The 25298-nt window shown below is 42.9% G+C and overlaps 1 protein-coding gene across 2 annotated transcripts; it reads left to right on the top strand.

The window, feature by feature from the left end:
* Window positions 1-1229: 1229 nt before the first annotated feature.
* TMEM213 (transmembrane protein 213) lies at window positions 1230-8109 on the top strand. Of its 2 annotated transcripts, XM_057733078.1 has the most exons (4): window positions 1230-1326; window positions 4506-4577; window positions 5440-5631; window positions 7002-8109. In XM_057733078.1, exons 1-3 carry the CDS (start codon window positions 1245-1247, stop codon window positions 5607-5609), a joined length of 324 nt encoding a protein of 107 aa, XP_057589061.1. In that variant the 5' UTR covers window positions 1230-1244; the 3' UTR covers window positions 5610-5631; window positions 7002-8109. The 2 variants fall into 2 exon arrangements, with proteins under 2 accessions (XP_057589061.1, XP_057589060.1); XM_057733077.1 differs by lacking the exon at window positions 7002-8109 and having other exon boundaries at window positions 5440-6943.
* Window positions 8110-25298: the final 17189 nt, after the last annotated feature.

Genomic DNA, 25298 nt, shown 5'->3' with positions numbered 1-25298 from the left:
TTAACCAGACCCCAGCTTATTTAGGAACATAATATACATACCAACACGTGGCAGCCAGCCAGCATGCACAGACAATTCCTTTTTCTGTGCTGTTCCTTTTACTCGAAAGGCCCATCAACTCCCACTTGCATATGCAAACTTCAGTACCCAGCCCAAAGGTCACTTCCTCTGTGAATCTCTCCTCCACTGTTCTCAGGCAGACGTCCCCCTCCCTCTTTTACATCCCCATCACCGGGGAAGATACCCATACTGAGCCTACCATATTGCCTCCCAGTTCTTTCTTCACTGCATGGTCGCAAGGCTGTACTGAGTAGGAATCAAGAGGAGGGTCACATCTTAATCATCTTTGAGTTTCAAATGCCTGGGATGGTGTCTTTCAAACACAAGGTGGGCATTCAATACATGCCTTAGATCGAAGGCAGAGCATCAATCAAATTAGTACTCAGTTCAAAATCTTCACAAAGCCTCCCTTTGGCCACCTGACAGTTTCAAACCCCCCACCCCCAGCCTGGCAGATTGGATGCTCAGCCTGTTAGTCCCAGTGGATTTCTGAGTACCTCTTACCTCCGGGCTTTTGTTCACTTGTCCCTTCTACCTGCAATGCCCTTTTCTCCTCTCTGCCTGTCAAAACCCTATCCATCCCGCAAGGCCCACCCAAAGGCCATCTTCCTCATGAAGCAGCCCTTCAGCAGGCGAGGCCTCTTAGTGCTGAGAAGTAAAGTGCTTTCTCCTCCGTGAATCATTCCTAAAAAACTGCTCTGTGCTTTAAAGATGCGTGTTTGTAATAAAGCACTTTGAGGGTGGGTATTTCCAGACTAGAGAAGAGGGCAGTGCACACAGCAGGTTTTGGTAAAAATTGGATGGGACAGACTAGGGAATCCAGCACTAGGCCTGCAGGTGGAAGAGGCAGCAAACTAATCTTCAAGGAACCAACAGGACACAGATGTCCTCCCCTGTCCTCTTTTTTCTCAGCAGCGACAAAAATGTGAGCTAAGGAAGAACCACACAAGTCACCGTCCCTTCCTCCCCCAGCCAGCTTCCCTCCTGGAGAGGTGAGAGCCAGGTGTGACAGCCCAAGTTCCCTTTGCTCCACCCCCTCTCTTTCCCCCAAACACAGAGCAGAAATTCACCTCTGCCAGCATTGTTTTCAAGCTCCTGCAGGACAGGCCACACACGGAGGCATGGCAGGCAGCCCTCAGCTCACCTCTGCGGGGACTGTGCGCACAGAAGCCTCACCCCTCAGCATGAAGTGCCTCAGCTCTGCACCCTGGGCCACCTTGGTCCTCAGCCTGGCCTTTGCCTCCTTCCACCTGGCTTGCTTGGCAGGTAGAACTGTGAGCTTTATTCTCGCCACACTGGGAAGAGGGAGGGAGGGTAGGAGGGAGGAGGAGGGTTCCTCAGCTAGGGTTGGTCCTACACAAAGGGAAGAGGAAACAGTACTTTCTCATCTGAAAGATTAGGCAGGAGAGGGTAGGGTGGGATAGGAGTTTACCTAAGACCCACGACAGCCAGGATGGGAGCAGCCGCCTCTGCTGGCCTTTGCCACAAAGAACCTCTCCCATCAGGGGACCAAACTGGACTAAAATGACATCTTTGGGCTGCTGTTTCTCAATGGCTCCTTGTCAGCATAATTGTGTTGCAACCCTGTACTTTGTGGTTTTCATCCTTCCTTTGCATCCCCTTTTCTCACCTAAGGACCTTTGTCCCTCCCTTGACCCTGTGCGCCCTTTGCAACTTTCACAAAACCTCAACACACAAAGCGGCTGTATGCTGTTTAAACCTCTCCTGCCTTGCCCGGCTCAGGAGGTGTTGGGTTATAGCCGGATCTTCTCGTGGAGGCTGAAGAGGGGTGTTAGGTGGCCTCCCCGTCTTACTCTCCCAGGCTGGGCTCTGCACATCAGGGACCTCCGCCACATTCTCACGGTCCTGGCTCCTGCCTCTGGCTTTGATCTTGCTCCTCAGAACGGCCTGCCCTGCTCCCGGACAGTCTCCGTCTCTCAAAACCAGTCCTCGTCATCCCCACCTCCAGGCTGTATCTGTCTGTCTCCTTCTCACAGTCTCTCCTGTAGAAGTTCAGAGTGTGGGCTCTCAAGCCACTGAGCCTCAACTCAACTCCGGCTTCCACAACTGACTAGCTAGCTGTGTGACATTGAGCAATTACTTACCCTCTCTGTGCTCCAGTTGCCTCATTTCTGACGTGGAGCTAATCATAGAGCTTATATATAGGGTTGTTGTAAAGATGAACTGCATGAAAAGAACTTTTAATAAAATAGCTCATCGTAAACCCTCAATGAATGTTAGCATATTCCTTTTATTTTCCAATATCACCCCTCCCCAAATGAGAGTGTTTTTTGTTTACCCTCACCGTGCTTATGAGAAGGCCTCAAACACTTAAGAAATTTAACTGCACTGAATGGTTGGGTCTTCCCAGCAGCTTTTATTTTGGAAGTGACTCCAAGTGGGGACCAGTCCCCGGCTGGCTTTGTTGAGGGAAGTGGGTGATGTTTAAATTCTTCAGAATTTATAACAGGATATTTAGTCTGAACCATATAAAATTTCTGATATTGAGTAATTTTTGACTTACAGAAATGGCAATTTCATATGGTTGAACCTAACACTAGTGTTCCATTAATTAGGTTTTTTTCCACCCACTAGCTCTAGACCGAGACCACTTTCATTCTAGGGTAGAGGGGAGATGAAAGTCAGGGTCAAGGAAGGTATCTGAGTAACAAGGGAAATTAAAACGTTGAGGAATCAATTTTTCCAAAGCAAATAAAGACCAAGCTCTAAGGCGTTTAGCTGTAAATAATTTACAGTAACAATCAGATTGCATCAAGGTAATCACTATACTTTAGCAGGACATAGGAGTGGCTTGGGGGTGGGAGTGGGTGGTGCAAAATTAGTCTGAGCAGCAATTTCATGGCTAAGCAAGAAGGTTCCTCCTAACTCATCCTGCTAGATGGCAACAAGCACTTTGGAAGGACATGCTAACCTAGAGTCAGTGGGGCCTGGAGAGTTTCCAAACTTTTTTTTTTTCATTCCCAAAGAAGCAGATTGAACAGCAATACAATTTCCAGAAAGATTCTTTTAGATGGTCTCTTGGTTTCGCTGTACCTAGATCAGCGTTGTGTCACAGCACTTCTTTGACAATGGAAATGTTCCATCTCTGTGCTGTGCTTCCAGTACAGTAGCCACCAGCCACAGGCACTTACTGGGCACTCTGCATAGGGCTAAGTTGACAAGGTAGCTGAATTTTTCATTTAATTTTAATGAACTTAAATAGCCACAATGGTTAGTGGTCACCATATTGAACAGAGTGACCCTAGATCATCTACCATCTGCTATTTGTTTTTTTGTTTGGTTTTGGCCATACCCTGCGGCAGGTGAGATCTTAGTTCCCCAACCAGGGATCGAACCCGCACACCCTGCATTGGAAGGCGGAGTCTTAACCACTGGACCGCCAGGAACGTCCAATCATCTACCTTCGTATTCTCAGTGCTGAGAGGGAACATGGGTCATGGCTTTTCTCCCTTGGGGATCCTTATGTTCATGTCCGTAACCCCTCCCTACCCCCCAAACTCTGACATTTTCTGCTAAAGTGCCTTTTATCATTGTGCTCCTTGCTTATTAATCAAGGGACAATTCTAAGTGCTACATATTCTAGAAATCTCTCAACTTGCTTGTAGGGTGTTTCATTTTTATTTTAAACCCTCTGCCTGAGTAACAACATCATAATCATCAGAAATAAAGAATCAAGGTCAGACTTCAATGTTTATTAGCTCAATATTTTGAAGGGAATTGAAGCTAGTTATGAAAAGATTCCAAATTTTTAAGTGATTGTGTTAATATATACTAGAAAAAAACACTTTATAGATGTACCTGTCTGCAGGGAAAGCCGCTAAAAGAAAGTGTTTAGAGGCCCTTGGTGACTGAAGGGCAATGAGATATGAAGCTAAAGCACCTCTGAAAGGGAACAGGGAGCGGTAAGAAAAGGGGAGTGTGTGAGTTTGCTGCTCAACAAAATAGTGCAGCCAGGGTGGCTGAAACAGAAGCTTCTTTTCTCACAGTCCTGGAGGCTCCAGGTGTCACCAGGTTTGTTTCCTCCTGAGGCCTCTCTCCTTGGCTTGCAGACGGCCCCCCTCTGCACTGGATCCTCACGTGGTCTTTCCTCTGTGAGCTCACATCCCTGACATCTCTTCCTCTTCTTACAAGGATACCAGTCATATTGGATTAATTTAACCATTTAACCTTAATTGCCTCTTTAAAGCTCTATTTCCATAAAATAGCACTACGTGGGTTAGGACTTCAACATACGAATTTGGGGGACATAGTTCAGGCGATAACAGAGGGTTAGCTTTGTTGCGTGAAATTTCAATGTACCTCTACTGGAACGTCTATAATACTTTCATAACACTCACTACTGAATCACAGAAAAAGACTGCAAACTCTATGCCTGAGAATGGCTTTTCCTACTGCCTGAGACTATATTCTCTCTTTTCTTCCAGAAGCAAGGAGCAGCAGCAACTCAACCTTGACCATCCAGCATCCAGACCTTGAGACCCTGGAGCAGTGCCCCAGTAAGCTTCTCCTGGCAACCGCCCTAACCCAGGGCTCGCCCTGGAGCCGGGAGGGACACTTAAGCCTCCTTGCTTTCTGCTCATTGGCATCAGGTGGCTGAGTACCTGCCTGCCCTTCCTGTGCACTGGTGTGTTTTGTTCACAGCCCCAGAACTGTCTGCAGAGCACATCTAAAAAGCTCTCTTGGCCTTGGGTCCCATCTAGGCTCACAATCTTTGGTGCAAGTAGCTTTAATGGTGCATCCCCAAGACAGCAGTCAAAGACTCCCTGACTTCAAATGCTTACAGAAATTTGGAAGTGGAAAGACCCTAAGCATCAGCCAGTCCAGCTTCCGCCCAACGCAGGAGCTTCATTCTGGTACCCTTTGCGTATCTGTGTTGATCCTCTACTTGAAGACTTCCTGTGGCAAGGAGCCTAGTGCTTCATAAAGCAACCATTGCTATGCGTGTCTAATTAGAGAGCTTGCTTTACTCAAAGTTTGGCTCCTTGATTCTGCGTTCACTGAATGACCAAATGAGTTTACTTCTGGGCACTTACAAAGAAGAGTAATAGGCAATTACATGTAGAGGTTATGAACATGGCTTTGGACTCCTGAAGACTCGGGTTTGAGTTCTGGTTCTGCCATCTCATGACCTTGGGCAGGTGACAGCCTCAGTTTCTTCATGTCAAACAGGAGGAATATTGTGCCTATCACTTTGTGCTAAGTAAATAATGTAACACGGGTAGAGCCCTTAGTGTAGTACATGGTGTGCTTTAGTAAATCCTATTGTTACTGGTCTCAGTGTTATGAATGTTAGAGAAGAGCTCAGGGGGAGGGGAGGCTGGTGTGACGCTGTCATTCTTGCTCTCTCTCCCCCACCAGATGTCGATTTCTGCCCACAAGCAGCCCGGTGTTGCCACACCGGAGTGGATGAATACGGCTGGATTGCGGCTGCCGTTGGTTGGAGTCTCTTGTTTCTCACCCTCATCCTGCTCTGTGTGGACAAACTGATGAAGCTAACTCCAGATGAGCCCAAGGACTTGCAAGCATGAGACAGAATCTAGTCCCAAGAACGTCAGTCACCACCAAGTTGTGGGTAATAGCAGGAGGAGATAGCGCTAATGTGATTTCCATTATTTTAAAGTCTGTTCACCCTTTTTTGTTTGTTCGGGTTGGGTTGTTTTGGGGGGTTTTTTTTTGGTGGTTTGGGGGTTTTTTGTGTGTTTTTTGTTTTGGGTGTTTTTTTTTTTTTTTTGGCGGGGTAGGGGTGTTTTGGCCATGCCATGCAGCTTGTGGGATCTTAGTTGCTCAACCAGGGATCAAACCCAAGTCCTCAGCAGTTAAAGCGCAGAGTCCTAACCACTGGACCACCAGGGAATTCCCAGTTTTTTCATTCCTAAGCTTTGGTTACTTGTAAAAGGGAAAGAAAAAGAAAAGGGGGACTCCAAGGAAGACAAGACCAGGGCTGCCATCAGGGCTAATTTCAAAAAGCACTTGGGCCATTTATAATCTAATATCTCTCCAATCATCTCATTTCTCAAGATGGTCCCCATGGGAATTGCTTGTATTTTAACCGTCACTTTCTTCTGGCTTCCAAGAGTGTGGTACAGAAGAAACATAAGCTTCTGTCTTTTAGTCAACACATTCGAAACAAAACTCAGAACCTTCTCACCACAAACAGGGCATTGTCCTTTGTCCCTTACTTCAGTCAAGGGCGTCACTGTCGTTTCAAAATATGAGAGTCACCTCGGACACCCCCAGCTTCCTCACCCCCAGGCCTGACGCTTCTCCAGCTCTTGTTCTTTCTTCCACGGCTATCCTGTCCAACCTCCCTGCCAGCACCCTAGTTCCGGCCTTCACTACAAGGCCCCACTACCATGTCAGGAATATTTCATTTCATTCTCCCTGCCTTCAGGATCTGCACCCCACCCCAGCTTGTCACTACCCTCATCCCAATGTCTTCCACTTCTCTGCTGTCATTCCTTCTTCTAGGGTAACTACTCCACCTTCAGAATGAAGGCCATTCCTCAGAGTCCAGTTCTTTTTTTTTTTTTTTTTTGGCACACGGGTTTAGTTGCTCCGTGGCATGTGGAATCTTCCTGGAGCAGGGATCGAACCTGTGTCCCCTGTATTGGCAGGCAGATTCTTAACCACTGCGCCACCTAGGAAGTCCTCCAGTTCTAATGCTTGCTCTGCCTGCAGCCTTCTCTGCTTGTCTTTGGGGACCAGGAGGTGGCGGTCTTAGGGCATGTCTGTGCTGCCCTGAGCACAGCCATTGTGAATGGGTTTCTTCACAATCAACTTATACTTCCTCATGCTCCGGGGGCATAGAAAGCTCTTCATGATATTTTCCAATGAATGAATGAATAAACCAGTGAATGAGTTCTTGCCCTAAACAACTTTATGATCATTGCTCTGCACTCAGAACCTCCGTTTTTCTATAGGTGGTTGACACAACTGACCTCTGGAGGAGCCACTTGGTTCCTGCTCACTCAGGGAATCACTCAGGACCAAGACCCCATCACAGTGGACTCTTCCAGTGGGAGTCGGGAGGAGAGGAGGGTGCGTTCCTCAGAAGGAAAAAAGGACAATGACTCTTTCTTTATGAAAACATGTCTGCCCTTTGAGAGCAAATATGTGTTTCAATTGGATAAACTCTAATCATAATGAAAAAAAAAGAAAGAAAAGTGAGAGGCCTCTGAAACAGGAAGAAACATTTTCTAGAGGTGGCAAATGACTCAAAGCTGCCCAACTGCTCTTTCAGAAAGTCTGAATAAGTTTCCCTAACAATGGGAACTGAAGGGATGGCCTGGCACATTTTGCTGTCTTCTGAAGAGCCAGATAGTTTCAGAGTCTCAGTTGTTTAATCAGTGAAACGAGGAGGTTTCATTGTTCCTAAGTGTTAATCACGTGGACACAAATGTCTGTGTAAGCCCCGAGCGCCATCACAGACGTACTCATGGGTGTGTGTTCCACTTTTTTTAGAAGTGGAAGGAAAGAGTTTCCACAATACATGATGGTTTAATTCTTTCGAGATGAAAAGATTCATTGTGGAGCTCACTTTGGTTTAATACCTGCAAACATTTTTGAAATAAATCAGTGTGCATTAGTGATAAGAGCACTGGCTCAAAGAAGAAAAAAAAAGAAGGGAAATTCAGATATACATCTGGTAAATGTGAATAGAACTGACTCATGTTGCTTTGCTGTGCATCAGTTTTCTAAGTGGAAAATGTAAGAACTGGACCCAGTACATGGTCGCAAACTAGGTTACAAAAGCTCAGGGAGCGATTCGAGGTGCTGCACAAAAGTGGGTTGGGCGTGAGGCCCTTCCTTGAAAGGAGGGCACAGGGCTCTTATCTCTTACACATTCGTGTGCCTCCGTGGCAAGACTGCATTTGCTGCCTTAAAGAGAGGAGAGTCAGAGCACCAGTTGGCGCCCAGACAATGTGTAGATTCTTAGACTACACTGAAATAAATTGCATGTAGTTGCTGCACCGTCACAATAAAATTGAGGCATTTTGTGAACCGCTTTTCTTTCACAAAAGGAAGGACAGATCAAATCCAAACAATCACTCTTTTCTTTGAGACTGGAAAGAAAGACAGCTAAATAATATGACGGTCATGACACCCAGACGCTGTCTCTCAGATCTACCCTCACATGGAATCTCTTTATTCTAGCAAAGCAAAGATTTGTCAGTAAATTAAAAAGGAATCTGAGTCTATAAAAAGGGATGAGATGGAGCTATATGTAATGACGTGGATAGAACTACAATCTGTCATACATAGTGAAGTAAGTCAGAAAGAGAAGGACAAATATTGTATGCTAACTCACATATACGGAATCTAAAAATGGTACTGATGAACTCAGTGACAAGAACAAGGATGTAGATACAGAGTATGGACTGGAGAACTCGAGGTATGGGAGGGGGCGGGGGGTGAAGGGGAAACTGAGACGAAGCGAGAGAGTAGCACAGACATATATATACTACCAACTGTAAAATAGTCAGTGGGAAGTTGTTGTATAACAAAGGGAGTCCAACTCAAGGATGGAAGATGCCTTAGAGGACTGGGGCAGGGAGGGTGGGGGGGACGCGAGGGGGGGGAGTCAAGGAAGGGAGGGAATACGGGGATATGTGTATAAAAACAGATGATTGAACCTGGTGTACTCCCCAAAAAATAAAAATAAATAAATAAATAAATAAATAAATAAAATAAATTAAAAAAAAAAGGAATCTGAGGAGGAAAACCGAGGAACAACGTCCATCTAAGAGCTTCCTGGGATAAGGCAGCAGGACCTGCCTAACAAATGTACTTTTCATTTAAAAACTTTGCCTTCAGTAACCAATGCTGTCCTCAGGAACATTACAGACTGTGTGACACAGGGCACAGTCAGTTTGGGGCGTTTCTAAATATATGAAAATGTCCTATGCAGAAAAAGAATCTTTAGACATCAAGATGTGGCACAATTATCTGACTTTTAAAATCATCATTTTTAAATCTATTTCTTTTTAGACGCATTATACCCAAGGACAAATAAGCTAAATATATAATTTTCTATTCAAAATGAAACATTATGCCATGTGAGATTAATAAAATACAAGTCTTGGACTTCCCTGGTGGCGCAGTGGTTAAGAATCCACCTGCCAAAGCAGGGGACACAGGTTCGAGCCCTGGTCCGGGAAGATCCCACATGCCACAGAGCAACTAAGCCCATGCACCACAACTACTGAGGCTGCACTCCAGACCCTGTGAGCCACAACTACTGAAGCCCACGCACCTAGAGTCTGTGCTCTGCAAAAAGAGAAACCACTGCAGTAAGAAGCCCGCGCACAGCAACAAAGAGTAGCCCCTGCTGGCTGCAACTAGAGAAAGCCCGTGCTCAGGAACAAAGACTCACCGCAGCCATAAATAAATAAGCAAACAAACAAACAAATAAATAAATACATTTGTTTTTTTGATGAAGAACATTTCTTTCTGTCGGAGCCCTGGCTTCTGTTTTGAAGTCGCATATGTACATACAGTGAGATACCATGGGTCTTCATCAGTGTGTGGTAGGAGTGCCTTGTAGACAACCTCCACCTGGTGTCTACAACCAGCCTTACCTTGTTAGCCCATCCTCCATACTTCCTTCCAGAGTGATCTTCCTAATCCATGAATAAGGGATCGGGTCACCGTCCCCTGCCTAACATGCTCCAGTGACTCCCTGCATCTGACAGAGTAAACTCCATACTCTTACCTGACTAAGACCTTCTCTAGCTTTACCTCTTCTGTATCCTTCACACACACACAGTTCTGAATTATTTTGGCTCCCTCGCTATCCTCCAAGCCTTCGTTCTTGCTGTTCACACAGCCTGGAACATATACTTCCCAGGAGGCAGATTTGCCATGAACCAAGAGAAGCTTAAATTTCTGGTCCCCAAGGCCCTCTACCTAATTTTGTGTTCCTAATTTTGTATCTTTTTCATTTCTTTTTAAAGAGGCTACCCTAATTGTATACATTTTAGGTCCCATAAACCTGGACCTGCCCTTGTTTTTCCCTCCTCTCTCCCTCTCCTAACTGGATTCATTTGGTTTACTGGGATTGGTCTTCCAAGACAAGTTTTCCCCTCCTCCCTGAATGGACACACATGCAAACACACACACACACACACACACACACACACACACACACACACATACACCTCAATGGCCTGTGCTCACCTCCAGGGCAGCACTGTGACAAAGACTCTCTCCTTAAGGATGTGGAGAAAAGGAAACTCTCCTACACTGTTGGTGGGAATGTAAACTGGTGCAGCCACTATGGAGAACAGTGTGGAGGTTCCTTAAAAAACTAAAAATAGACCTGCCATATGATCCTGCAACCCCACTCCTGGACACATATCGGGAGAAAACCATACTCTGAAAGATACTTGCACCCCAATGTTCATTGCAGCACTATTTACAATAGCCAAGACACAGAAGCAACCTAAATGTCCATCAACAGAGGAAGAGAAAAAGAAGATGTGGTATACATATACAATGGAATACTACTCAGTTATAAAAAAGAATGAAATAATGCCATTTGCAGCACCACAGATGGACCCAGAGATTATCATACTAAATGAAGTAAGCCAGACAGAGAAAGACAAATATTATATGATATCACTTATATGTGGAATCTAAAAAATAATACAAGTGAACTTATTTACAAAACAGAAACAGACTCACAGACATAGAAAACAAACTTATGGTTACCAAAGGGGAAAGGGGGAGGAGAGATAAATTGGGAGTTTGGGATTAACAGATACATACTACTATATATAAAACAGATAAACAACAAGGACCTACTGTATAGCATAGGGAACCACATTCAATATCTTGTAATAACATATAACGGAAAAGAATTTTTTAAAACCTAAATGTCCATCGACAGATGAATGGATAAAGAAGATGTGGCACATATATATAATGGAATATTACTCAGCCATAAAAAGAAATGAAATTGAGCTATTTGTAGTGAGGTGGATGGACCTAGAGTCTGTCATAGAGAGTGAAGTAACTCAGAAAGAAAAAAACAAATACCGTATGCTAACGCGTATGTATGGAATCTAGAAAAATGGTACCGATGAACCTAATGGCAGGACAGGAATAGAGATGCAGACGTAGAGAACAGACTTCAGGACATGGTGTGGAGGGGGGAAGTTGGGACGTAGAGAGAGAGTAGCGTTGACATATACACATTACCAAATGTATAACAGATAGCTAGTGGGAAGCTGCTACAGAGCACAGGGAGATCAGCTTGATGCTTTGTGAAGACCTAAAGGGGTGGGATAGGGAGGGTGGCAGGGAGGCTCAAGGGGGAGGGGATATGGGGATATATGTATATATACACATATAGCTGATTAACTTTGTTGTACAGCAGAAAGTAACACAATACTGTAAAGCAATTATAGGCCAATAAAGATTAAAAAATAATATATGTATATTCTGATATATATATCAGAATCATTTTGCTGTACATCTTAAACTAACACAATATTGTAAATCAACTATATTTCAATTTAAAAAACAAACACACAAAGACTCTCTCCTTTACCAAACTCCTTTGAGCCTCCTTGTCAACTAGACCTCAACCTATAAAAACTACAGACTCTCAACATAAATGACTTCATCCATCCCATCCCCCCATATTAAAGACATGAACAAACACTAACATAGTTCCTAACAGCTCAAGGCTGCATCCCTAGGATGACCCTAGCCTGTCTGAGAAAGCTCAAGGCTGCCACAAGAATTTGCTGTTTGTTCTAATCAATGCCTGACAATAGGTCCCTGACCATAGTTTCTTAGAGCATTTACTAAAAAGGCCTTAGCTGTGAATCCTTCCTCTGTCCCTTCGAGATGTGTCTCTCCATCTATCTATCCATCCATCCATCCATACCTCCTACAACTTAAGACCTGAAAGCCATTCCTTCAAAATTTAATCATCAGGAGGAACAGGGCCTATGTCCTCCAGTCTCTGTGGAAGGACAGAATCCTAGCTTCAACGACTGCCAGCTAGCAGGTAGAGCTGGCCTGAGCAGCATTTACACGGACCAACTCTGTAATTTCTCAGTTCCCTGACTTTACTGAGCCCTCACTCACCTGCCTCCCCCACCCCTCGCCCCCACCCCTGCTCCCTTATCCTCCCCGTAAAACGCCCAGTCACCTCTGTACAGTTGCGTTCAGTTCATACTGGACTCTCTTCTCAGTGGTAATAGTTACAGTTCTTGTTAAAATCTGTCCTCACCACCTTAGTGTTCAGCTTTATTTATCTTTGACAACTGAGCACTTTGGACTATCGTATCTACCTGCTTGCCTTTCTCACTGGTCTCTCTGAAGGCAGAGACTGTCTTTCACCTCTGATTCCTTCCACCTACCCAGTGCGCAGCAAAAACTGAATAAAGGGATGAGTCAGTGAATCAGAGGAGACCAGGAACGTGGCCTATGCAAACAACCACAGTGAAGTACGAGAGCTGTGAAGACAAAGAAAGAGGCTTTTGGGAAAATGTGAGGTTTCAAGGTTGGGAAAAATTTTAATTATTGTTTTTATAAGTTTATAAGTACACATAATTAAGTCATTTGTGGAAATGAGTATCTGGCAGACCATACCCCAAAAGTTGATTCTGTGATGAGAGACTAAATATACAAAGAACAAGGGCCAGACCATATATAAAAATAGAACTTTAACCCACAATCTGCAGCAACCAGTCCAGGAATTCAACCCATTACCCTCAGTAAGTAGTCCAGGAAGTCAAACAACCTCCATGGCGATCGGCCCAGACAGCCAGGATCTGGTTAATAATGGATAGCTTCAGATAGTTTAATTAATCAATTCTTGCCCCTACTTCCAACGTAGGACCAACCACAGAAAGGCAAATATGTACGCCTGACCAATCACACAGGATGGCCTGCTCCCACTTAGCCCATCTACAGCCATCCCACGCTAACAGCCTCCGATGGGACACATCTAAAGACCTGAAGTCTCCCCCTTTTCACCATCAAGCTTTCCCACCCCCGTCTGCCTTTGAGCATCTGCCAAATGTAAATGATGGAGGCCAACTCCCGGAATAAATAGCATTTGCTTGTTCTCAGTTGGGTGGTCTTTGTTTACTTCCACAGTGACTCTTTGTTGAACTCTTTGTTGGAACATTTGTCCTGTTCTTTTACCTTGAAGGAGATCTTTTTACCTGGGAGATTCCTGTTACCAGGTCAAAATGAGGGACGCTATTGAGAGGGAGTTTTAGGCTGAATTATGCGACCCCCAAAATCCATATGTTGGAATTCTAACCCCCAGTACCTCTGAATGTGACCTTATTTGGAAACAGGGTCATTGCAATTGTAATTAAGAAGAGATTACCTTGGAACAGACCTCGACTGGGCCTCTAAACCGATCTGCCCTCATATAAAAAGGAGATTTTTTCGACACAGACAAACACACACACAGAGGGAGGACAACATGTGATCAAGGCAGAGATCAGAGTGATGCATCTGCAAGCCAAGGAATCCCATAAGTTAACAGTAACCGATAGAAGCTGGGTGGGTAGGGGGCAGAGAGGCCTGGAACAGATTCTCCCCTCGGCCCTCAGAGGGAACCAACCCTGCCGACACCTTGATCTCAGACTTCCAGCATCCAGAACTGTGAGACAGTACATTTCTATTGCTCTTAGCCACCCAGTTGGTAGCACTTTGTTAGAGCGACTGTAGCAAGCTAACACAAGGAGTATGGCTTTTTGAAAAAAGAGCAGTTTCAATCTGAAACCAAGGAGAGTCTTGTGCCCAGGGTTTGCAGTGCATGGACAACAGACATGACGTGATTGAATGTGAGCAGATAGGCAGGATGGTTCCCCATGGAGCTTCAAGCTGTGGGCATGTGGAGTGAGTCACCCTTGGGGACTGGAGGCCCAGGCCATCTTCCTGCACCTCCCCATGGCCCAGATTGGCTCTCCTCTCCCGCACCACACAGTACCCATCCACGAACAGGTCAAGAGGATGGAGATGCTGCCTTGGAAGATGCAACGACTAGAGGTGACAGATGCCAGCCCCAGGGTCACACACATTCTGTGCATGGCACAAAAGCGCCATTCCACCCAGACTTACCTAGGTGAGAGCTGGGGGTGGCAAGGGGTGGGGAATGCAGGACTTGAGGGCTCTCATGTAAGTCCTGGGGCAGCAGGAAGCCCCCCTTCTAGAAAACCCCTCTAATAAAACCACACTGCATGCACAGCTGCGCACGTCCTCGGGGGAGCACACACACACACACTGACGCCTTGCTCTGGCCACACTTGGTGTCCCTGAGCTCACTTCCCTCTCCTACTTACTGCCTGACACTGCCACCCTGGGTCCTCCCCTGATTCTGAATGGTCCTGGGAGAGGAACAGGGAGTGTTTGAGAAGCCAACGCAGGGCCACCTGGGGCCCGGGGTGCACGTGAGCGGGAGAGCAAGTATGGGGCCGAGGTTGCTGCCCGCTGGGATCTGGAAAGCTCTTCTAGAGTAGCTCAGGTTGTTCATATGCACTTACTCAGGTTTCCTTGAGGAATAGGCACCTTTTAAAATTTGCATAGAGGTGTCCTAAGGGCTGCCAAAACCTCAGAAAAAAGAAATGACACAGAAGATGTAACATTTGGCTTCAATTACAGACTTGTCTGGTACAAAACTCATTTGCTATGTAACATATTTGTAAATGCATTGTTTAAACTGTACTGAAATGGGAATTCCCTGGCGGTCCGGTGGTTAGAACTCTGCTGGACTTCCACTTCCACTACAGGGGGTACAGGTTTGATCCCCTGTGGGGAAACTGAGAGCCCACATGACCCACCGTGTGGCCAAAACAAAACAAAACAAAAAAAACAAAAACAAACTATACTGGAAAGAAAAGGCTAAAGTTTAAAAAATAAAAAAAAAGTAAAAAAATTAAAAGCTTGATTACAAACAATACTCCATAATGGCCAGAATGATAAAGCACAATTGATGAAAAAAGCCACAGCACAGATGGTGACACTATCTGGTAGACTACAAACGTGCAGTTATGCAATTTCCATAGGGCAAAGAAGTCATTCCTCTTCCGCACTAAAGCAGACAGGTCCACAAATGCAGTGATTGTATTTCTTCTGTGACACTTTCATTTCTATCAAGAAGGAATAAGAGCTAAACTGGTTCTATAAAGGTAAGCAATTATTTCTCTGTTTTCACTGGTTGAGCAAGTAGCTTCTTTCTCAAATTTTGTATTGTTATAAGCAATATGTGAAATACAGAGAATAATTAGATTATACTTTGGAGATGCCAAGGTCAAATATTCTTTTAAAAACTGACTTATAAGTTACCAAGCCATGCAAAGACATAGAGGAACCTTAAATGCATATTACCAAGTGAAGGAATCCAATCTGAAAAGGCTACATACTAAATTATTCCAACTCTATGACATTCTGAAAAAAGGCAAAACTATTCAGACAGTAAAAAAAGACCAGTGGCTGGTGGTAGAAAGGGATGAATAGACTGGTCACAGAGGATTTTTAGGGCAGCAAAACTATTCTGAGTGATGCAATAATGGGGGACGTATGTCATTATACATTTGTCCAAAATCATAGAATATACACCAAGAGTGAACGCTAATGTAAACCATGGACTTCGGGTGATAATGGTGTGTCAGTGTAGGTTCATCAGTTGTAACAAATGTGCGGCTCTGGTGGGAGATGTTGAGAGCTGGGGAGGCTGTGCCTGTGTGGAGGCAGCGGGTATACAGGGGAAATGTCTATAGCTTCCTCTCAATTTTGTTGTGAACCTAAAGACCTAAAAAATAAAGTCTGTTTTAAAAAGCACATTTGTATCTGGGAGAATCTTAGTACCCACTCCAGAGAAGGGTGGTTTTTTATGTGTCAAATTAAATACCCTCGAGTTTAAAATCTTGAATGAACAAAAGACTACTTATAGAGGTACAACTTCTGTATCTTACACACCAGCCCCAAATTTTAATTCCTAAATTAGTTTATCATATCAAGTCCATTCTTAGGATCACTGAATAAATCAAAATTGCAAGTACTTGTTTACCCTTAAGAGAACTGTATTCATTTATTTACTTATTTATTTGGGGGGAAATGTATGACGATTTCTTCATTCTACTCTTTATTCACTCTTACCCCCATTTCTCTCTCTCTTTCTCCTGGGTCTATCCCCTAAGGCAAACATATGGATCCCTGTATGGGCTCCTGTAAAATAGGAAGTATTATAAGCTTAGGTATTTTGAATTCACATAAGATAGATCTTATCCTGTCTCTTACTTTGCTCACTCCCTAGTAATGTTTTTAAGATCTATATACTCTTCTATGTCAATAAGTCTGGAGCTTCTAGCTACACAGGATTCCACCGTGTGAGCAACGACGACTCACTTCCCCATTCCCAGGGAGCTGGACTCCCAGATTGGCTCCAAGCCCCACCTCCATACCACACTGCCACGTCACACGCTCCCTTTATGGGTTTATGAATGTATTTCCCTGGGCGATACTGCCAGCTGCAGTAATGCTGAGTCACAGGAGAAACACATTCTTTTCTTTTTTTTTAAGATTTTATTTTTTATTTATTTATTTTTGGCTGCCTTGGGTCTTTGTTGCTGCACACGGGCTTTCTCTAGCTGTGGTGAGCAGAGGCTACTCTTCTTTGCGGTACACGGGCTTCTCAGTGCAGTGCCTTCTCTTGTTCCGGAGCACGGCCTCTAGGCACGTGGGCTTCAGTAGTTGTGGCACATGGGCTCAACAGTTGTGGCTCACAGACTCTAAAGTGCAGGCTCAGTAGTTGTGGCACACACCTTAGTTGCTGTGGAATCTTCCCCGGCCAGGGATCAAACCTGTGTCCCCTGCATTGGCAGGCAGATTCTTAACCACTGTGCCAAGAGGGAAGCCCAGAAACACATTCTTAATTAAACTAAGTGTTACGGATAACTTGCTTTTTAAACCAGCATACAGATATTTCATTCCATTGTCCCAGAAATTGAAAATGACTTTTCATCGTTTCTATCTCCTTGTTCCAGGATGACACCAACCATATCCACGCCTCACCCAAGAATAACATGCATAACAGTCCCACTGTTAGATGTTGAATTCGATTTACTGAATTCAATTTTATCTTGAATCTAAAGACAGCATTGCTATCAATTTGTATCAGAGTTAGCATTTTTCTTTTAAATGATATTTTTTAAAGGTTAGCTATAAATGAAATTCTAGGCAAGTGTGCATTTTAGCTGAAATGAAAAATACAATTTACTGCCCTGTTACTGCATTCCTGGCTCTGGGGCAAATTTCTTGCCCTTAGATATGCCAGGGTTGTGCCAGGTATGGGGAAATGCAGAGAAGTTGTTTTATTCAAGAGAGCAACTCTGATGGACCTTTTTGGAACTATGACAAGACCTCAGTGTGTTTTTCCCAGGAATGAACCAAAATGTAGCTTCTACTGGTCAGTTCTGAAAGTCTGTCCCAGAAGTGAGAACAAACAACAGAGTGGGCTATGAGGCTGGATGACAGCAGTGTTCCATGCTAAGATGGTGAGAAAATCTCAGACATCGTGACCTACAAGGCTTATACTAAGGATATTGCAGATTCTATAAAACACTAGAATGTAAATGCCAGGGAGGCAGGGGTTTTAATTTTCAGAATCATTTTTAATATTTTAAAATAATTTCCACAGACTTGATATACCACTGCAAGAGTTAAATTTTCCAGGGGACAGATGGACTCTCCCAGGGTACCCCAACATCTCCTATTTGCATTCAGAGATGTCAACCTTCCAGCCCATCTCTGGATAAAGCCACATGGAAGGCAGCCAGCTCAACAGGAGCAAACAAACCTCTCACCTCCAGCTTCCCAAGGGCTATTCCCTTTGAAGAACCCTGGGGGTGAGAGGCTGGGGTGTGGGTGGCAGGAAGCCAGGTGGACAAGTTTTACTGATGGGAGGAATTTGCATGTAAGGCAAATCAGACCTCCATGACAGTCTGAGGATAACATTTTTTTCAACTTCATTGAGGTATAATTGACAAAAATGGTATATATGTAAGGTGTACAATGCAATAATAGTTAAATTTTTTTTGCCCAGAGATGTTTAGCTTAACATTTAATGTTATCTACATAAATTATTTTTTACAGGCATCTGTGGGTTTCAGTGAAACTCAAGGAGATAATGTGAGTTGACTAAACTCACATCACTCTAAGTAGCTCAGTTTGGATTAAAATATTAATAATAATAAATCTGATCCTCTCCAGGCTTGGAATTCTCTGCTTTAAATCCTCATCAGCAAGACTGCCTGGGATACTGGGACAATGCAGTGAGTCAGAATCGAAGTTGGAAGGGATCTTAGAGGCCAACAGATTCCATCTCCTTCTCTCTCTCTCTCTCACACACACACACACACTTAACCATACCTTGGAAAGATGATCTGTCTGCCTGGTGACTTCCAGGAAATGATGTTTATCGCACTATGAAAAAGCCCCTTAAAATCCATGTATATTGAAAACGTAAGAATTCAAAGGAAAAAGAGCTTAGGAAATAATCTGGAAAAGCAGTAACTGTTTCCAGTAATTTGCTATTCTAGATAATGTTACCTATTGAGAAAAGAACACTAAATATCAAAGAACAAGGTCAAGGAAAGATAGTACAACTATGGGATGTTATATAGACATAAAATAACTATGAAAAGTATGTGGAAACGTTTATTAGTCAAATTATAAACTATTAAGTATATATAAAATATTCTATTACTCAATGCTGGTGAGGATACAATGAGATGTATTCTCAAAGTGGACCATGGGGATAAAAATTGCCCAGGATTTCTGGAAAATAACTGATAATATTGGAATAAGACCCTTTAAATCTATTCAGACCATTCACCTCAGTAATTTCACCTCTAGGATTTATTCTAAGGAAAGAATCTGAAAATTAGACAGTTTATACACAAAGACATTTAGCACACCATCATTTACAAGAGCAAAACATTAGAAACAATCACATGTTAAGCACTGGGGAAATGGTTAAATTATGGTAGATCCACAGAAAGGAATATCACACACAAAAAAACAGAGCCCCTTCCGCCATGTGAGGCTACAACGAAAGGTCTGCAACCCAGAAGGGGCGCCTCACCCCAGCATGCGGACACCCTGATCCGCAAGGTCCACCTCCAGAACTAATTACACTTTTCCTATTTAAGCAAGAATGGTGAAGGAACCAGGAATTCCTTTGTTGAAGTGTTAAAGGAAACATGAGTACCAACCACAAAACTTTACAAATTCAATCAAGTTACTAAAGGAAAAAATGTTTTTAGTAAAGAAATTAGTTCAGATACATGGAAACTAGGATAAATAATGAATTACACAAGAATTTGGAAAAAATGTTTATTTAGACATAAAATAATGGATAAAAATAGATCTTCAGTGACATGATAAAATGTTTATGACAATGCTAAAGAAAGAAAACAGGACAGAAAATTGTATATAGAGTATATCCCTCAACTAGGTAAAATAGGAGGCATAGGGAAAAGCCTGGAAGGAACTTCTCCCAAATGTTGAGAGCTGCTTGAATAAGCTGCATAGTAACCTCAGGCAACATTAAATAGGGGAGCATGTATGTCTGGGTGTCACATGGGTACGTGTTTAATTGTGAATTAAACACCACCATGTCTTCCAGCTTCAGTGCAACTTGTAAAGAGCTTGGAACTCTGTTATAAGGTACTTGCATCACCTGTGAAACAGTACAGTGTCATTTGCAAGTGGACTTGGATTTAGACATAAATGTGTATTGCAAATTATAGGGCAATTGCTTAAAAAAGTAAAAATAGAAGTAAAATTGAAATGTTAGGAGAGAAATGGAATGATATAAAATGTTCATAAAACTAGAGAAGGCAGAAAGAGTGAAAGACAAAAGAAAAACAGAAACGAAGAATGAAAACAGTAACAAATTTGGCAAATATGTCCACAATCACTTTAAATGTGAATGGTCTGAATAAACCAATTAAAAGAATATCAAAATAGATAGAAAAAAAACAAGACCCAACTATATGCAGTCTATAAGAAACCCACCTTAAATACAAAGACATAGATTAAATGTAAAGGGATGGAGAAAGATGTACCATGCTAGCACTAATCAAAAGAAAGTTGGTGTAGTTATGTTCATTTTAGAGTAGAATTCAGAGAAGGAAATTTATCAGGGATAAAGAGAAGCATTATTAAAGGATAAAGGGGCCAATTTTCCAAGAAGATATTACAATCCTTAATGTGTAACAAAATATGTAAGGCAAAAACTGATAGGGGATAGGGGACTTCCCTGGTGGCACAGTGGGTAAGACTCCGAGCTCCCACTTCAGGGGTCCCAGGTTGAATCCCTGGTCAGGGAACTAGATCCCACATGAATACCACAACTAAGAGTTTGCATGCCACAACTAAGGACCCCTCGAACCACAGCTAAGGAGCCGACATGCTGCAACTAAGACCCAGCACGACCAAAATTAATTAATTAATTTTAAAAATTGATAGAACTGCAGGAGGAAACAGATGAATCCACTATTATAGCTGGAGACTTCAACACCCCTCTATCAGTAACTGACAAACCCAGAAGGCAGAAAGTCAGTAAAAACATAGTTGAACAGAACAGCCCCATCAATCAACTGAATTGAATTGATATTTATAGACTACTCCATCCAACCACAGCAGATTACACATTCTTCCCAAACTCACACGGAACATTCACCAAGATATACTATATTCTGGGCCATGACAAATTTAAGAGAAGAAATAGCCCCGTGTCACTCAGTCATTATGTTACCCCAAATGACAGACACTATTCATTTGAATTTCTAGCCATGGAAAATGAAGCAGAGTTCATCTTTTAAAAACCACAAAATTAGACATTCTACTGAGAAACAATGTTTTTGCTGCCTATTAAAAAAAAATCCTAAGCTAATAAATCTAAACAAATGGTAACATATTCACTTGAAGTCGATTTTTCTCAGAAGCAGAAAGGTTGTCCGTTTTTGCATCTCTGCAGACTGACCTGAATTTGGGCTGTGTTCCATTTTCCCTCCTTGCACAATGGGATGCTATCCCCGCTCCTCTGATGCCAACTCCCCCATGATGCTCTGAATCCCAGCCCCTCTCTTTCTTCTCTGTCTTCACTCTGTGGGTCACCCCAATCAGCACACAACACGCCTGGTTTGTAATTCTAAGGTTGCCAGATTTAGCGAATAAAAATACAGACACCTAGGTAAACTTCAGTGTCAGACAAACACGCAATATTCTAGTATGTGTGTCCCATGCAATATTTAGGACATACTTAAACTGAAAAAAGCCTTCCCTGTTTATCTGAAATTCAATTTAATTGGGTTCCCTGTATTTTATTTGGCAACCTTATGTCATTCACCTTCCAGCCAACCTTCCAGTTATCACACAATTTCTCTGCTTCCTTTCTAAGCAAAGTGTCTGAAAAGAGTTGTCTGAATTCTCTCTTCTCTCTATTCCCCCTCCTAGTCCTCCTCCGAGCTAGCTTCTTTCACTAGCACTCCAAGGAGACCAATGGCCTCCATGCTGTTTATCGGGGCAGGGGCTTTGTCTTGTTCCCCAGCGTAGTCCAAGTTCCTGATGCTTATAACACAGTATCTATCACACAGCTGGTACTCAATCAGTATCTGTTTAATGAATGCATTCATGTATCTGCAGTATTACCACACAAGTCAGTTTTCAGCCAATTTATTTGCTATTCCATGAGATTCTCAGTGCTGGAATTGAGATTGTTCACTCTTTTGTACATGTAACATACCACGTTCTAACAGTAGAAGTATATTTATAAACCACCCAACTTTATTCCCAGTTACTTTTTCAAGACATTCTAAACAACATCTTTCCCTTCCTTCATTTTATGGCATAACTAAGCACAATGGAGTGGGGGGGGGGGTGGTGGTGGAGTATTTCTCCATTATACTGACTGTGGGGAGAGCCTGAGCTGGTGTCCAGAGCCTCGCCTTCCCCCTCACTGGCCCATAAGTGTCTTGGAAAAGAACTGGGTGGGCTGTGAGGCCTCAAGGCCCAGACACGCAGTCCTTCTGTTGGAGGACGTGGGAGGGACAGGCTTAGTGCCATGGGAAGGAGGCCCTCACGAGAGGCCGATGGGAAGGACTTCTAGAGATGGCTTTTCTGTGTTGACCTACTGAGATAATGGCTAAATTCTTTCTTTTAACTGGGCCAAGACCTGCTTTCTTGAGTTGTTAGTTCTGTCTTCCAAAATACCATAAAGCAAGTCAATTCTCTGTCTCACAATGACACTTCGAATATTTGAAGACAACTTTGTCTGTTACAAGCCTTTATTCCTCAGGGTAAACACCAAGCTTTTTGATTTCTTCCTCAAATGATGTGGTTTCCAGTCCTGACATTCTCACTCCCTTTCTCCCAGTCTCTCCATCCAATTCACAAGCATTCCATTCAAAATAGGTCACCTGTACTCTTCAAGTAACCAGCCTGGGAGATAGAAATCCTTACAGGGCATTGCATTTCTAATGTCTAATTGCAAGTTGCTCCCCAAACACCTCCAGTGCCCCTGATGATCCCTAACGTGTCAATTAGCATCTTCAAATCTTTTCCCATAAAGTCTTATTAGACCATATTCCCTTTATCATATATGCATAGTATAGATTTTTGAAACCAGGAAGTAGGACTTTAAATTTAGTAGGAATAAATGAAATTTTGTTGATGTTCTTTGCCTGTGTTTTAGCCTGTCAATATCACTTGTCATTCTGATTGCCACCCATAGCAATACCATCCTTCTACATTTGGAGGCACGTCAAATTCAGTAAGTCACTCGGAACCCATTGATGTGAAGAGCATACAAACCCTAACTTCTGAGGCCCAGGGGCCAGTAACCTCAAAAGACAGAAACCTTAATTATCCAGAAAGGGGTTGAGACACGGAGGACTTTGTCATAGGCCAAAGCAGACTTTCGACCCTGCAGAAATACTTGAGACGCTACTCTTGGTTCATCCATCAATGGGTGGGGGAGAAAGAGGTAGGCAGCCTGGACAGGAAATGCGTTATGGGAAGTTATACCTAGTTAACCAGTGAAGGAAACTGTTTTCACAAGGGTCCCCCCAAGGCAGTTTTTGTGCGGAAGGAAGATTTTTAAGTTACCTGCGTTAAAGCCAAGGCTAGAAATGGAGTATCACTTTCTGATCCCGGCCTCCCTGTCCATGAAGTCCTCTATGTCAGCTACAAGCACTGGGAAGTCCCTGTAAAATTCCATGAAACGTGTCAAGAGGTCAACTGGGCAGCGCCCCCAGTGGAGCATAGACTTAGCCACAAAAGGGTGGGGTTCTCAAGGTCGTGGTGCCATTTTCCTCCAGCAGCTGAAGATCCCAAGGCACAGATCCTTCTTTCCAGATTACATCCTGCACCAATTCTAATCATTTTGCCCTCCTCCAGACCCTTCCCCTGCCCTTGTCTACTCTGGAAATTAAATAGATTATAAGACTAATTAGAAAGCAAATCATCCTGATCAGTCCCAATCACCAAACAAGATTAAATTGGCTGAGGTTTATTTTTTAAATTTTTATTAAAATTTTTATTGCAGTATCTCTGATGGTGGAGTTATACTGGATTTTATTTCATTTCTTATTAAAATTTTTATTGCAGTACCTCTGATGGTGGAGTTATACTGGTTTTTATTTCCTTTTTTCCTTATCTGCATTTTGTCCAGCAGAGGTAAAATAAAAAAGATTAGGTTTAACGGGCTACCTATAGGAACATGGTGTTCTGATTTAAATTTGGTTAATTAAATCTTTTTTTTAAAAAAAAACTTTACTCCTAATTTGTGTATCAAATTTGTCTTGCAAGAAATCCAGAAAGCATTCTAAACACATACTGGTTCTTGGACTTCAAATGCAGGCAGTGATTACTCTCTCTCTCACTTAACAGCTTTAGGAATTTCTAAAGGGAATAACTACTTCTGAATTCTGCTAAAAATAGAACATCCCTGCTATTCTTCGAAAAGCAGCCACAGTACAGAACTACTTGGGGGAAAAAAAGACCAGCATTCATTTGTAGTAAAATGCAGCAACTCCATTTTAGCTTTCAGGCCATTCTAATGTTTCTGTTTGTTTTATTTTTTAAAAAATATTTATTTGGCTGCACTGTGTCTTAGTTGCGGCATGCGGGATCTTTCATCGTGGCACATGGGCTCTTCTTTGCAGCACGTGGGCTTCTCTCTAGTTGTGGCAAGCAGCATCTGTAGTGGTGGTGCATGGGGTTAGTTGCCTGTGGCATGCAGGATCTTAGTTCCCGACCAGGGATCGAACCCATGTTCCCTGCATTGGAAGGCAGATTCTTTACCACTGGACCACCAGGGACGTCCCCACGCCATTTCTTCTTTAAAAAAGATTCTGTACTAATGTTTCCTTTAGAACAATCTCAGAATTGTAAAACACTGAATGAAAGAAATCACTGATTTGAGGTATATCATCACATCACAGGAACAAAATCTAAACACACTAATGCACATTTTTGGGGTAATGATGTAACCACCTACGTGCCAGTCACTCTGAAAGAACTTTACAATAGAAGCTTTCCTGATATGTTCTGTGTTTCATGCTTCTGTAATGCTATCCTTTGGCACAAGTATGACAAACAGTAGTTTTTAACTATATGAATATGGGTTACCTAGACTTGTGACTATAATTTTTCCAGTCTCCCAACACCAGAGAGATCAAACATACACCACCTCCAATTATTTCCCCAGCAAGGAAGCTGTGGGAGATCTTTAAAGGAATAGAGTTACTAAATAGTGCATGGTACAACAATAAAAATATTTCATTAATTATCTAACCCAGGGACTAGACCAAAGGATCTCTCTTATTTGTTATTGTTTCTTGTTTTTTACCTTAAGCTGTGCTTGGCAGGTGCAACATGGCAGAGAAGAAAGAGGGACAAGAAATGCCAATTAGGATTTAAATTCATATTCACGTCAACCCAGTAGCCAGGCTCTGGGCATAGGACCAGCCTGATCTTTCTCCTAAGCCTTACCCGCTTCTCCTAACTCCTTATTCTTCTACCATTTTGAATCTTTTTACATTCAAAGCATATAAAATCTCTTAGTGGAATGAGGTGTACCAGGTAGTCCCTTGGTTTTAATCTTAAGTATATTTATTACTGTGGTTTTGGTTTTAATCTGAAGCATATTTGTTAAAACATAATATAAAGGTATATTAAAA

The sequence above is a fragment of the Hippopotamus amphibius genome, chromosome 4 (assembly GCF_030028045.1).
Source record: "Hippopotamus amphibius kiboko isolate mHipAmp2 chromosome 4, mHipAmp2.hap2, whole genome shotgun sequence".
Lineage (NCBI taxonomy): Eukaryota > Metazoa > Chordata > Mammalia > Artiodactyla > Hippopotamidae > Hippopotamus > Hippopotamus amphibius.
This window is presented reverse-complemented; position numbering and strand designations above follow the sequence as displayed.

Excerpts from the sequence above, each read along its gene's own strand:
- TMEM213 (XM_057733078.1), top strand. The coding sequence starts at position 1,245 with ATGAAGTGCCTCAGCTCTGCACCCTGGGCCACCTTGGTCCTCAGCCTG. Across the intron at positions 1,327-4,505 it reads CCACCTGGCTTGCTTGGCAG|AAGCAAGGAGCAGCAGCAAC; the intron begins GTAGAACTGTGA and ends CTTTTCTTCCAG. Across the intron at positions 4,578-5,439 it reads GACCCTGGAGCAGTGCCCCA|ATGTCGATTTCTGCCCACAA; the intron begins GTAAGCTTCTCC and ends CTCCCCCACCAG.